Source organism: Bubalus bubalis, chromosome 12 (assembly GCF_019923935.1).
Source record: "Bubalus bubalis isolate 160015118507 breed Murrah chromosome 12, NDDB_SH_1, whole genome shotgun sequence".
NCBI classification, from domain to species: Eukaryota; Metazoa; Chordata; class Mammalia; order Artiodactyla; family Bovidae; genus Bubalus; species Bubalus bubalis.
The window spans coordinates 44122754-44137512 of record NC_059168.1 but is presented as its reverse complement, the minus strand read 5'-3'; the positions used below and the strand labels follow the sequence as shown (position 1 = coordinate 44137512).

Below are 14759 nucleotides of genomic sequence, written 5' to 3'. Positions count from 1 at the left end.
GACGCTGTCCCGAGGCCCTACCCTGCACTTCTCCAATGGTCACGGCACACCAGGAAGGGGGAGCAGCCCAGGGCTCCGGCCTCAGGACAACTTCTTGGGGCCTGGCCACTCCGGCCCTGAGATGCGGGGTCCATGTCGCACTCTCTCCTGTGATCTGTAGGGTCCACTGTCAGCAACCTGGGGTGTTGGGGGGCTGAATTCTCAGGGGGCCAGCCCAGGTGATCACGTCCAACCAGAGGCAGCATCCAGGTGGGAGGGGCTCGAGACCCCTGACACTGGGCCCAGGAGGGCAGCCCTGGGGCCCAGAGACCTGACTGACCCCTGGTTTTCCTAGAGTGGGCCTTCCGGCAGCTGGTCAGTTGATCACAGTCAGCCTTTCAGGCCTGTCTGCTGACCCTTGAGCAGGAGCCCAGGATGGAAGGTGAGTGCAGAGGGAGGGGCAGAGCCCATCCTGGAGACCACAACCCAAGCAGGCTCCACTCCCCACATCAGCCTGTGAAGCTTCACTGAATGAATCACCCCATTTCCCAGATGGACAAACAGAGGTCAGGTGACTTCCAAGGTCGCCCAGTGGGACTCCAGGTTCCTGGACTCGGCCTCACTTCCTTGCTGACCTCCTTCAGGACCAGATCCTGTGAGCTCACTCCTGGGGGCCTGGCTGGGGCTGTTCTTTAGATAAGCCATAAATTATGGGCTGGGGGCCGAGGACTCTCCACACAATGGGCCTCATGTTGAAGGAGAGAAGGGGGCTCCTCCCAGGCTGAGAGCTCTCTGGCTGCGGGTGTCTAGCACGGTCTGGCCTGAATAAGGACACAGGTCCCATGACCTTTTAGATGAAGGCCCATGGGGAGGAGCTGCATGAACCCCACATTCCATCCTTAGTGGGTAGGGGTGTTCAATGTCTTCCAGGACAGGATTGCATGCCAGAGCTCCCTGGGACAGGATCGAAGCCGGCCGTACCACGTCCTGTGGGCAGCCCCAGGCCTCTGTGTGTTCAGTTGCTTAGCCTTTCCAACTCTTTGTGACCCCCATGGACAGCAGCCCGCCAGGCTCCTCTGTCCATGGGATTTCCCAGGCAAGAATACTGTAGTGGGTTGCCATACCCTCCTCCAGGGGATCTTCCTGACCCAGGGATCAAACCTGCATCTTTTGTGTCTCTTGCATTGGCAGGCGGGTTCTACACTACTGAGCCACCAGGGAAGCCTGGGCCTCCTCTAATTTATGAATTAATTAGCACAACTCGATGGACGTGAGTTTGAGTGAACTCCAGGAGTTGGTGATGGACAGGGAGGCCTGGCATGCTGCAATTCATGGGGTCGCAGAGTCGGACACAACTGAGCATCTGGCTGGGTGGGAATGTTCAGCTTTAAAGACCCACAAACTGTCCTTCTCAGGTTCATCTGTTTAAGGACTTTGGGAGGGAGGAAATGCCTTCCATGCAGGCATCAGTCCTGCCCCACAGCCCCCGCTGCCCGTGGCCCTGCCATCCAGAGCATCTCTCCCAGAGGATCTCAAAGCAAGAAAGGCACTACTGTCTCCTCTTGCCCTCCTCCCTTCCTCCTGGTGCTTTAGGCCCTCCTAAGAGTCTTGTCTCCTCGACAAGATACCTTGAGAAGATGGGGAGGGCAGGGTCTCATGGAGAACCAGGAGGGCAGGGCCCCCGTGTGGACCTTGGAACTCCCGCGAGTGGGAGGGGGGCCCCAGTGCTGGACCGGACTCCCCCTTCCCTCCCAGTCATCTTGTCTTCCATCTGTCCACCTGTCCCACCTCATCCATGTCTCCCAACCACAGACACAGGAGGCCATCTGCCACCTTTTCTGAAGCAGGGGGCTCCAGCCCTTCCTCCTAAATAGGTACCCACGAGCATCAAACCAGAGTTAGGGTAGGAAGAAGGCAGCCGGAGGTGAGGCCAAACCGAGGGCCTCAGTGTTTACATCATGTGCCCTGTGGTCACTCCGCAGGCTTCCCTTCAACACGCGTTGAAACATTGCGTGTGAGAACTTACCACTGCTGAGCGCTTTGCAGTTCTCAGCAAAACACCTTGGCGCTGTGGGTGTTTGCCAGGATCGCAAGAGATGGATGGTTCAGATTTTAGTGCCCCCAGAAAACTCAGGCTCACAGAGGTCCCTCAACTGGTGTCACCCCCCATCTGATGTGTGGTTCTACCACCCAACCCTCCCCCACTCCCAGGGACCTGTTGCCCACCCGCCTGCCCTGGGGAGCATCTCTGTGTCCCCGCCGTCCGGAGCCGGCTCACGGCTCCCAAGTCAGGAGAGGTGTCAGGGCTGCATCAGGACCTTGGACGGGGCAGACACTCACATTCCTTGGTGTTGGGGGGTGCCAGCAGGCAGGAGTAGCATACTAGGCCGTAGATGTTCCTCGGTCTGTTTTCCAGCATGTAGTAGCTGTGCAGGCGGGGCGGCGGGGAGACAGAGCAGACAGGTGAGCGGCCCGTTCCACGGCTTATTCTCTAACCATCATAGCCAGGCGCAGGGTGGGGGGCATGCCCCAAGAAGGAGGTGTGGCCCCCCACAAGGGTATAGCCTGTAGCCGTGCGGAGTTATGGGCAGGGGTGTCTAGGAGCTCCTGGGACCTCCTGGACGCTTGCTGACTGGGATGGAGTGGGGCTGGCTGGAGGGCATGGCTGCAGCAGAGACCTTGGCCCTGTCTAGGGTGGTCAGGGCAGAGGGCCTGAGATGCAGCCAGGTCACAACCAGAGTCACCTGCCTCATCCTCAGGTGAGGGCACCTGGTGAGCTCACGATGGGGCTGTATCTCTCTACCAGAAGATCAAGGCCTTCAAGTATGGCTGTCCACAAGACTTCACACCCAGGAAGCTCCCTCCTGCCATGTCAGCCTGCCAGCCGTGACCCTGCCACCCCTGGGGCCCTCCCAAAGGTCTGGGCCTGCTTCCACTGAGGTCCCCCAGCCCCCAGAGGACTCTGCCTCTCTGGGCCCACGTCCTATAAACACCCGAGGTGTTCACATCAGGAGATGTCGGTGAGTAAAGAGCTGCTGGCGGTGTTGTCCCTTCATACAACTCAAGATGAAAACTCCCTGCCCTCTGCTGGGTCTCTGGTTGTTTTCTAATCTCTTGTTTATCAGCTGTGTGCACCTGGCCCCGTGACAGGGGGGTGAGGCTGGGGGGACTGTAGCCTTGAGGGCTGGACCATCAGCAACCCTGCTGTGACCATCACCGCCTGCCCTTCCTCAAGAGCCTTTTATCCTCAGACCCTGTGCATCTTGTAAACAGGAATTAGCCAGTCTCAGAACACCCTCCAGAGGAGCCACACCAGGCAGGTTTACACATAGGCTCTCACATGCACGCTCTGCTGCTCTGGGAGCCACCTGCAGGAACACATGCTCAGGGTGCCAGGCCAGCCCCCCACAGCTTCCAAGCGATGGTGGTCACTCCTGACCCCTCCCCCCAGCCTGTGCTGGGCACCTCAGGGAGGTCGGGGAGGGGTCCACGGGCCCAACGCTCCCGCACAGAAGCTCCCGGGTAAGGCTGCTCCCCACCCAGCAGCTCCCCTCTATCTTCCTGGCTCAGAGGCCCCTCCTAGGGGAGGGGCCTCTGAGCAGTGCCCAGCTCCAGCGGTGTGATGAGCTGAATGGCCCCAAGACCAGGTTTGCAAGGTTCCAGCATGTTCCTCCGGGAGCCCTCTGGGCGTCCTCTAACTGGGCCTGAATTCGACCCTTCACTGGTTTCTGGGGCCTGCGGTGCACAGAACCGCCCAGTTGTTGGGTTTCTCTTTTCAGGGCTCACTTGGCCTGTCCTGGGCGAATGGGGGTGTGAATGCCTGTTCAGCAGCTTCAGCAGCTTTCCCGATCCAATGCCGGGTGCTCACATAGAGCTCTGGGACCCTTTGTCTTTCTGTAAAGCCCAGATTTCTCACGCTCTGGCCTATACTGTGACTTTCCCTAGTTCTTTCTTCCTTCTTCTCCTGTTCCTCAAAGGCTGATTAAGATGAGGAGCCCAAGACAAGACTAAGGTTCAGATGGGGCCTCTAGAATCTTCTTCCACATCCACGGGGACGTAGCTTCTTCCCAAAGACCTGCTTCCCTGGGGGGGCTCCTAGGCTCCCTTTCCCCTCTCTTGAGCAGGCGGGTAGAAGCCACCATGAACCTCACCCCATCCTAGGGGTCCAGCAGGGAGTGGACGCAGTCAGTGAGAGCTTGTCATGGGGGAGGCGACACCCGGGGAGGCCTCCTAGAGCTCTGACCCCCGGCCTCCTTTATGGCCGTTCTCCACACGAAAGCATGTGGACAGCGCACTGTTAAGATGCGTGTTTTTTTTTTTTCACCCATTTGACAAATATGGGTCCTCTGTGTCAGAGCTTGTCAGACAGATACCTGGACACAGAAGTCTGCAGCTCAAGAAGTGTGTCTGAACCAAAGACCAGAACCTGGAGAGACTGGAGGTGGGGTCAGTCAACAGCAGAGATGGTGGTGGAATTGGAGGCTCCCTAGCAACATATCTGAACTGAGGTTATTTTCTGCAAGCTTAAGATGGCTCCTCGTGTTAAAGGGTCTTTCACTTTCAGTTTGTTTCTCCCTTGGAGGGTCTTTCTGCATTTCCTTTTTCTTATAGACTAATGCCCAGTGCTCTTGTTTGGATATATTCTTATTTTCTATCTCCTCTTAACTCAATACAGTGGTTTGGAGGGGGTGAATAACAGGTGACAAGCTGGCTACAAGATTTGGTGCAGTGTTCAAAATGCTGCTGCTGCCATGACCACCACCATCATCACCTCCACCACCACCTCCATCATCACCATGACCACCTCCATCATCACCTCCACCATCACCTCCATCATCACCATGACCACCTCCATCATCACCTCTGTCACCACGTCCATCATCACCATGACCACCTCCATCATCACCATGACTACCTCCATCATCACCTCCACCACCACCTCCATCATCACCATGACCACTGCCATCACCATCTCCATCATCACCATGATCACCTCCATCATCACCTCCACCACCACCTCCATCATCACCATGACCACTGCCATCACCATCTTCATCATCACCATGACCACCTCCATCATCATCTTCATCATCACCATGACCACCTCCATCATCATCACCATGACCACCTCCATCATCACCTCCACCACCACCTCCATCATCACCATGACCACCTCCATCATCACCACCACCACCTCCATCATCACCATGACCACCTCCATCATCACCTCCACCACCACCTCCCTCATAATCATGACCACCTCCATCATCACCTCCACCACCACCTCCATCATCACCATGACCAACGCCATCACCACCTCTATCATCACCATGACCACTGCCATTATCACCTTCATCATCACCACTTCCATCACCTCTACCATTATCACCACCAGGAAGCCTACACCACTGCTCTTGGCAGCCCTTGGTAGCATAGGTTGTGCGGCCACCAGAGGGAGGCAGTTACCAGGTTACAGGGCTGTACTTTCCACCTCCCAAGGGGAATCTGCTGTCTTGAAGGAAGATTCTGTCTTTCAGGCTAATTGTGCTTTGGTTTTTATGGGAAGACTTTGACACATAACAGAATTGTGGGGGAATTATAGGAACCATATGTCTCAAATATTTCTATTGTTGTTCAGTGGTCACTAAGTTATGTCTGACTCTTTGCAACTCCATGAGACGCCCTGGACTGCAGCATACCATGCTTCCCTGTCCGTCACCATCTCCCTGAGTTTGCTAAAACTCATGTCCATTGAGTTGGTGATGCCACCCAACCATCTCATCCTCTATGTATTTGTTGTTGTTCAGTCACTAAGTCATGTCCAACTCTTTGAAAACACAGGGACTGCAGCCTACCAGGCTTCTCTGGCCTTCACTATCTCCCTGAGTTTGCTCAAACTCATGTCCATTAAGTCAGTGATGCCATCCAACCATCTCATCCTCTGTCGCCCCCTTCTCCTCCTGCCTTTAATCTTTCCCAGCATCAGGGACTTTTCCAATGAGTTGGTTCTTCCCATTAGGTGGCCAAAGTATTGGAGCTTCAACGTCAGTCCTTCCAGTGAATATTCAGGGTTGATCTCCTTGCAGTCCAAAGGACTCTCAAGAGTCTTCTCCAACACCACAGTTCAAAAGCATTAGTTCTTCCCTGCTCAGCCTTCTTTATGGTCCACCTCTCATATCCATACATGACTACTGGAAACACCATAGCTTTGATTACAAATATTTCTATTAGTAGCTTTTCACCCTCAGTTTTTTTCCAGACTACTAAAAATACCAAAAATATCTTGGTTTTTCTTTCCTCACTCAACATGTGTTGTCTCCTTTTAAGTATTCAACACATCTGCTTCATTTGGGTGGTCAGAGATGCTATTATGATGAGGTCCACTTAGGGACACAGACATGGAGCCCAGGTGGGCTGCCCAGTGGGTGGAAGGTGGTGGGACTCCCACCAGGAGACCTGTCCCCCTCTTCCCCCCTCTCCCGGAGCTGGAGATGTGTGACCCTCCTCCCCGCAGGACCCATGCCCCAGAAGGGGATGTGGGCAAGGCGGCACGGAGCTCACCCAGGCAAGCAGGGCCCACACTCAGCGTCGCGCTCTGTGTCCCCGGGGGTCAGCACCGTGGCACGGAAGAAGCCCTCGCAGTCCTTGTGGCGCCGGCAGATCTGGTAGCCGCCCTTGGAGAACTTCTCCGCAGGACAGGGAACACAGCCGTAGTCCTCATCCCTGGTGCCATAGCCGCAGGACTGGCCAGGGAAGGATGGGACACAGGTGGGTCAGCGGCTGCATTACCACGACGACGACCATGCGACCCTGAGGTTCCTATGCGCCAGGTGCACAGGCTGCTCCCAGGATCTCCTCTCTCGGGGCGTGGACTGTCCGACCCACAGCCCTCCCCCGTCTGCTCTGAGCCGGGGGTCCCCGCTGCCCCCACCCGTCCGATGCTGCCCCTCCTGCTGGCTCCAGGATAAACTCATCCGGCCAGGCTGACGGCCCTGGGAGTGCACACTCGGCGCGAGGACCCCAAACACCGCAGCCACATTCAGGTTCCTGGCACTTAGCAGGTGCTCTGTGCAGAGCTCTTCCCAGAGGAGTGCCGTCCACCCCAGCCAGCCATGCGGGCTCCCTACACCCCGCGGGGCCGTGCTCCGGGGCGGGGCTTACCAGGTAGGGCTCCTCCCCTGGCGCGCACTGCGGACACTCACGGCACAGCCCAGTGGTCTGGTTGTAGAACTCATTCTCGCCACAGCTGGCCTCCTCCGCACCGGCCCGGCATACCAGGGACGCCTGCCTCGAGGAAGGGGCTCCTTTGGCCTCCACTCGCCCTTGGAGACCCCCACTGTCTCTGGTCAGCACCTGGAGGTTGTGGTGGAGGAGCCCTGGGGGGGACCCCTTCAGCTAATGACCTGGCAGTCCTCGCCTGACAGTCAGAGGCTCCATCCCAAACGCTTGGCACTGGGAGCTCCCCAGACTCCCCTCAAAGCCTGGGAGGCCCCTTCCCGCAGCCCCCAATCACAGGTGCCTCAGCTCACCAGGAGCTCGGGCTTGACTTTCCCAGCTCCCGTGGCCTAGGGTGTGGAGCTTGGCACAGGTGCGCTGGGCTGGGCACCACCACACAGGCCGGGTGAGGGGAGCTCTGAGTACAGTGACTGCCTCTGGCTCGGAGCTGGTCAGGGCTTTGCCCTGGAGAGCCCGGTGAAGGTGGGGGCGGTGGTGTGTGATCACTGCATGGCTGCTGCACAGACAGGCTGAGAGGGACATGGCTAGAGAAGGACATGGTCAAATGGGAGCTCCCACTAGGAATACCCTGGGGCACGGGCACCCCGGCCACTTACCAGCAGGACAGGCAGCCAGGCCATCCCTATGCAGCTTCCCCTGTGGGCCATCCTGTCCCGAGGGGTCACCTGAAAGACACACTTCATCAGCAGGGGGCTGCTCCGGACCCCAGGCCCTGCCCAGCCTCATGTTCAGTCTGAGGGGCCTCCTGGAAGGTTTTAAGTTGAGCCCAGGCCCGTTGCTCCCTGGTGGCCACACTTGGGCCACTGCTGTCCCACCAGGACTCGGGGTTTGAATTCCTGACAAAAGCACACCCTGTTTTGATGCTGGGGTAGAGGAGAAGCTTCCAGAATCAACCAGTGACTCAGACTCAAGGTCAGCTGGCCTAGCTAAGTCCCCAAGGTCGCCCCCACCCGAGTCCCCTTGGTGACCATCATTGGTCACGGAAACCCACAATCCCCACCCGCACAGAGTAGATGGCTTGAGCCGCAGCCCTGATGCTCTGGGCCTGCTCCCGTTCTGGGGATCGTGTGTCTACAGTGCAGGGTCCCCACGGCCCCAGGAGAAAAGTGGCCACAAGTCACTGTAGGGGAAAGCTGGGGGTGAGGGGAGGGTGGGGCAGCCAGACCTTCTGTCTAAACCCGCAGGACTATGCTCAGGAAGGCGTTTGGGAGAAGCACCAGGTGGGATGTTGGTCCCTGCGGGAGGGGTTTGAATCCACCAGCCTCTCAGCCTGGGGCCTCCCCTTGCTAATGGGCTCCACAAGGTGCAGGTGGGGCTGTGGGAGTTGGTCCTTGTTTGTTGTTCTGACGATCCCAGGCCCTCAGCCCAGCGGGTCCCGCTTTGTCTGTAAAGTTCCTGACACACACAGCAGGTCTGTAGGGACAGCCACTGGCTTTTCAACAATGACTTTTTGCTGGGGGGGATGCAGGAGTGACCCCAGATTGAGGGAGGCTGTGGGGAGCTATCCCTTCCAGGAAGTAGGGGTGTACACCTGAACTCTGACCAGCAGGGAAGGCTGCAAGGTTTGGGGAGGATCCCCCCACCACGGCCTGGGATGCCAGGGAAAGAGGGGGCATGGAGACAGGATCCTGGGGCCCAGGATCTTTCCGGATGGCACCCTGTTGGCCTGTCTCTCACCCCAGTAGCGTCAGGTGGCTTTGGGGAGGGGCTAGTTTTCCGGAATCTCTTGACACAAATCCTGCCTTCTTCACTCCCCCGCACACACAGTCCTGCATTCAGAACTGTGTTTACGGTTGAAAACCCCGAGTGGACGGGGCCAGATGAAAGCGCCAGCCACCCGGCGGTGAACTCCTGGGTGTTTTCCTTCTAGCTAGGAGCAAGCTGGGGCAGGTGGGGAGTGGGGAGGCGGGCCTGCGCCTGCCAGGTGGGCAGGGAAGGTGTACACAAAGGCCGGAACTTAGGATCAGCCCCGGGGTCAGGAGAGTGGATTTCCTAAATCAATAGACCTGGAACCCCGCCAAGGACCAGGCTGGGTTTCTGCCTCAGTTGATTTCTAATTATAGCTGCGCCTGGGAGGGCTTCCCTATAAACCCAGAGGGCCAGTGTAGCTCAGGGCTGTCCAGACTCCTGGAAGAGCAATGCGTGGACGAGAAACAAAATCGAGCCTGTGGTTTCGCTGCATTTCTGTCATCCACAGTGACTCCCCAGGAAGGAGGGCATGTGCGGGGCCAGGATTGCAGTCATGTGGCCTGAGTATCCCCGGGTGCTCTGGAGGGGCTGTGGGTACTCTGGTGACCGGCCTGAGCCCTGGCCTCTCCTCCTGGGTTTGGGAGGGCTTTCTCAGGAGCAGCACCTTCTTCCCAGGTCCAGGATCTGCTGAGGCAGGAGGCTCGCACTCCAGTTGTGGATGTGGAGGTCAACCAGGACCAAGGCTTGAGCCACACTTGGGCCCTGCGGGTGAAGCTGGGCCTCCTGGGAGCCTCCTGGGCCTCACGTGGAGGTCAAGGGTGTGGGGGGCTGCTTGGGCAAGGGGGCGCTGGGTGCGAAGCAGCCGAGGTCTCCTCTTCAGAGCAGTGCTGGGCTCCGAGGGCGCAGCAGACCAGGAGCAGGGCCTGGAGTGAAGGTGTTCCTGGAGGCCAGAGATGGCACACTTCCTCTCACCCTGGTCCAGGGACTGAGTCGGGGTCGGGGGGTGGCCGCTCAGGAAGTATCCTGGCTCTTCAGCCACCAGGGCTGGCTGCTGCTTGGGCTGTGAATCCTGTTGGCAGGACCCGCCTCCAGGGGCATCCCAGGGGTCCCGTCCCACCTGGTGGAGGGCTTTCCAGAAACTCCAAGAGGTTTCTGGTTCACTGATGCTGCCAGGTGGGCAGTGCCAAGATGTGAGCATCATGGGCACCTGCCAGCCTCAGGGGTTGGACAACTGGGGACATGAGTGAGATCGTAGGAGCCACTTTCCTGTGACCCCCACGACGAGACTGGGAGGAACTGGCGGTCAGAGAGAGGCCGAAGCTGGAGACTCTTGAGAGGGACCCCAGAGAGATGGCGGGTGAGGGGCTGAATGGGATGCAGGCAGGAGGGGACCACTGGGGGCATTCACACCACATCTTGGTGAGACCTGAGAACTCTGACAGGTAAGCGGCCTCCAGTAGGTTGCCAGGTGGCAGGTGGTGTCCACATTGTCTTGTGACGTAGGAATCACATTTGTGGAAACACCTGTGTGTAATCGTCTTGAGGTCCAAGGCCTCCCTTTCTCTGCTGGAGGCTGTTCCCTCAGGGGCCTCCTGACTGCACCTCCAGACTTGCCTCTCAGGACAGACACAGGGCCCCAGCTTCTGCTTCTCATTCAGCCTGTGGGCCATGGATGCATCAGGTGGCCATTGGGTGCTCATCACAGGATGTGGGTGCAACACCAGCCATCGTCTCTTCCGAGGCTAACAGAGGTCAGGGCTGATGGGCTCTCACATGCAAGCAGGAGTTTCAGGGGCAGGTAGGGGTTGATTGGACAACACAGGAGGCAGCGGGGAAGGCCCACTAAATGGGCAGGGGCTGGAGAAACCCACATGGAGGACCAAGAGGCCACAGAAGGTCCAGCCCATCAGGCCTCCCCAGGGGAAGTTGACAAAGAAGCTGGTTATTTGAGCTGAAAGAGTAAAATAAGTGCCCTAGCTTCATTTGTCCATTTTAATTGAAATAATACTCAGAAAATAGATATTCTTGCACACATGGAATAAATGTAATGCCTGAAGTGTGCGTTAACTTTTGGCCCCTTGTGGCTTTGGTACCAAAGGACCCTTGCTAACACAGACAAGCATATCACACAGTCTCAATTCCTGCTGGGCATTAGCTCTTCAGAACCCAGGGAGTCAGGAAGAGCAACGAAACCGTATTCTAGACATTTCTGTTCACATTTCTCTCTTTCTATGTTGCTCAGCTTTTCCTGTTTGCTTTTATTTTCCTATGTATAGACCAGCGACCACGGTAATTGTCCCCGAGGTGCTGTGCGCAGCCATAGCCTCAGAAGGTCCCTAAGTTCACACCAGCATTGCCATTATGATTGTCAGCCCCGGTTTGGGCTTATTAGAAGCTCCTTGGTCATTCAGCAGGAGCCTGTGTTGTGTGTGCAGTGATGGAAGTGGGGCTGGACCCAGAGCAGGAAGTTCATGAGTTGAATGTGGCCAGAATTTATCCAGCCAGAAAGTTCAGCAGGAGGGCAGTTATGCTGTGCAAACCTCCTGCTGTAAGACCTGTGCTTACAGAGTTCTATTCATTTGTTTCACTTAATGCCTCACAGCTGAAAGGATCTTATAACAACTGATAAGCCTGGTGAAGCTTTTAAAAAAGTCTCTACTTTATTGCCTTATCACAATCAAGGGAAAGCATTTCCAGGGTAAAATCAGGAAGGTTGCCTTAACTAAAATACATTGCTTTAGACTACAAAAGGCAAGTTTTTCTAGGATGCTTGTGTGTGCATGTGTGCTAAGTCACGTCAGTCATGTCTGATTCTTTGTGATTCCATGGACTGTAGTCAACCAGGTTTCTCCATCCATGAGATTCTTCAGACAAGAGTACTGGAGTCGGTTGCCATTTCCTTCCCCAAGGGTGTTCATATAAACACGAAATTTTGTTGAAACATAATAGCAACTGCTCTCTAGCATTAAACATGCAGGTCGTCTATCCACATTCATCTGTCCATCCATCCATCCACCCAGGTAGTGCTTATTGAACATCTCCTCTAGACTAGGCTGAACCACAAATTGACACGATGCCTGACAGGTGTACATGTGTGCTCAGTCGCTCAGTCATGCCCAACTCTTTGCAGCCCCAAGGGCTGTAGCCCCCCAGGCTCCTCTGTCCATCTGATTCTCCAGGCAAAAATATTGGAGTGGGTTGCCATTTCCTCCTCCAGGGGATCTTCCTGACTCAAGGACTGAACCCACATCTCTTGTGTCTCCTGCATTTGGCAGATGGGTTCTTTACCTGGGAAGACCCTCCCTGCCAGATGATGCCCCACAATTTGGTTGACCGTGAGATAAACCTGAGATAGGGAATAAGCAACAAACAAAACAACAGCAAACTGTGGGAAATTCTTCAAGAGATGGGAATACCAGACACCTGACCTGCCTCCTGAGAAACCTGTATGCAGGTCAGGAAGCAACAGTTAGAACCGGATATGGAACAACAGTCTGGTTCCAAACTGGGAAAGGAGTATGTCAAGGCTGTATATTGTCACCCTGCTTATTTAACTTATATGCAGAGTACATCATAGGAAATGCCAGACTGGATGAAGCACAAACTGGAATCAAGATTGCCTGGAGAAATACCAACAAACTCAGATATGCAAATGACACCCTTATGTCAGAAAGCAAAGAGGAACTAAAGAGCCTCTTGATGAAGGTGAAAGAGGAGAGAGAAAAAACTGGCTTAAAACTCAACATTGAAAAAACTAAAATCATGGCATCCGGATCCATCACTTCATGGCAACTAAATGGGAAAAAAATGGAAACAGTGGCAGACTTTATTTTCTTGGGCTCCAAAATCACTGTGGACAGTGACTGGAGCCATGAAATTAAAAGACACTTGTTCCTTGGAAGGAAAGCTATGACAAACCTAGGCAGCGTATTCAAAAGCAGAGACATCACTCTGCTGACAAAGGTCCATATAGTCAAAGCTGTGGTTTTTCCAATAGTCACGTACAGATGTGAGAGTTGGTTCATAAAGAAGGCTAAGCAGCGAGGAGCTGATGCTTTTGAACTGTGGTGCTGGAGAAGACTTTTAAGAGTCCCTTAGACAGCAAGGAAATCAAACCAGTCAATCCTAAGGGAAATCAACCCTGAATATTCATTGGAAGGACTGAGGCTGAAGCTAAAGCTACAATACTTCAGCCACCTAATGGGAAGAGCCAACTCATTGGAAAAGACCCTGATGCTGAGAAAGATTGAAGGCAGGAGGAGAAGGGGGTGACAGAAGGTGAGATGGTTTGATGGACATGAGTTTGAGCAAGCTCTGGGAGATGGTGAAGGACAGGGAAGCCTGGTGTGCTGCAGTCCATGGGGTCGCAGAGAGTCAGGCAGGACTTAGCAACTGAACAACAAAGGGAGTAAGTTGTGGGTGCTGTTGGGTATCATGTGTGGGGAGATCAGAAAGGCCGCCCTAGACCCAGAGAAGGGAGGACGCCCTGCAAAGGCAGAGAGGAGGGACAGCAGCTCAGGGTCACCACTCTCGCCTCCTGTCTTAGCAGTGGACTGTGAGCCATCTCCTGCACTGTGTTTCAGGAAGTGGAGTAGTGCTCTCGCTCTGTGCCCAGGGACCCCTGTGCAGGTCTCCCCCCAGCTCACCATCCTCTGTCCTTTGCTCAGCGGTGTTGGGAAGATGACCTGCCCAGCCCACCTCCAACAAGCCGCCCCATGCCCGCCCCTGCCAGTCCAGCTTCTGCTGTGCCTGGACCCCTGGAAGGTGGTCCTTGGCCACAGCAGTTCAGCTCAACAGCACAACCAAGTCAAGGATGCAGTAGACCATTTGTGGACACAGACCCTGGAATCCCAACCACACCAGCCAAATGAGAGACACTAATTTGATGTAAGAGATCCGTTAAGTAGAGGAAATTGAAGGAAATAATCCATTGGCACCAGAATCATCAGCTTCTAAATCAGCACCAGCAGGAGGCAGCAGGAAGGAATATGCCTTCCATATTCCTTCATATGCCCTCCATATGCCTGCATACCTGTTACTGTTCACCCCGAGGGAACCTCAGCTGGCTCCCACTCCAGGGTGTTATCCTGGTAAATTAGGCAGCTCCCACCTGGGGGTCAGAAGCCTCCGGGGTCTCCTGACAGTGGCCTGAAGGGGAGGGGGCGGCGAGGGTAGGGCCCAGACACCCACATGCCCAGCCCGCTGCCCTGGTGCCTCCCTTTGAGGCCTGGAGCCCAGACAACGAAGAGGGGTTCCTAGTGCAGGGAGGCGTAGAGGTGTGCACTCGGGCTCTCGACATCCCTGGGCTTCACCAGGTTAAGGGGAGGGAGTCAGGGCCCCCAGTCACCAAGTGTGGGCCCCGCGTGCACAGGAACAGCGGAGGCAGGGTTAGAAATGATCAGACTCTCGTGTACGGTCAGAACAGTGGCTGGTAGTTCTGGTTCACAGCACTGACTCTTAAGTTCTTATTGTTGAGACTGCACTTTAAAAAGCGAGCAGCTTTATTAGGTGCAATTAACTCACAGCAAATCCCACTCGTTTCCAGCGTGCAGGTGGCGCGTTGGATGGTCTGCCCCACACAGCCTCTACCCAAGCACATAGAACGTCCACCTGTGGGAGGCCTTCCCGCGCCCCTTCATCACAGTGCCCCTTCATCACAGCACCCTTCATCACAGTGCCCCTTCCTCACTGTGTCCATGGCCTGTTGGTCACTGCAGATATGCGATTGTGGGTTCTGGCTCCCCGAGCAACCCTGCAGCCATCCCCACACCGGCTGTGAGCCTGGAGAAGGGAAGGCTGGCAGGAGGGAAACGTCAGGGAAGCCCAAGGACACCTCCCAGGCTCCCTGGACAGAC

At 55.7% G+C, this 14759-nt stretch overlaps 1 protein-coding gene across 2 annotated transcripts in view; it reads right to left on the bottom strand.

The window, feature by feature from the left end:
• Positions 1–14759, bottom strand: part of EDAR (ectodysplasin A receptor) — a 52048-nt gene that overhangs the window by 11225 nt on the left and 26064 nt on the right. The window contains exons 1-5 of one of the 2 annotated variants that reach the window (XM_044925949.2): positions 8381–12019; positions 7812–7880; positions 7141–7263; positions 6541–6722; positions 2320–2405 (exon numbers count right to left, since the gene is read on the bottom strand). In XM_044925949.2, coding sequence (XP_044781884.1) covers positions 2320–2405; positions 6541–6722; positions 7141–7263; positions 7812–7862 — 442 coding nt within the window. In that variant the 5' untranslated portion in view covers positions 7863–7880; positions 8381–12019. Of the gene's footprint in view, positions 1–2319; positions 2406–6540; positions 6723–7140; positions 7264–7811; positions 7881–8380; positions 12020–14759 lie in introns of those variants that run through there. The other variant, XM_025261096.3, reaches the window with a different exon arrangement.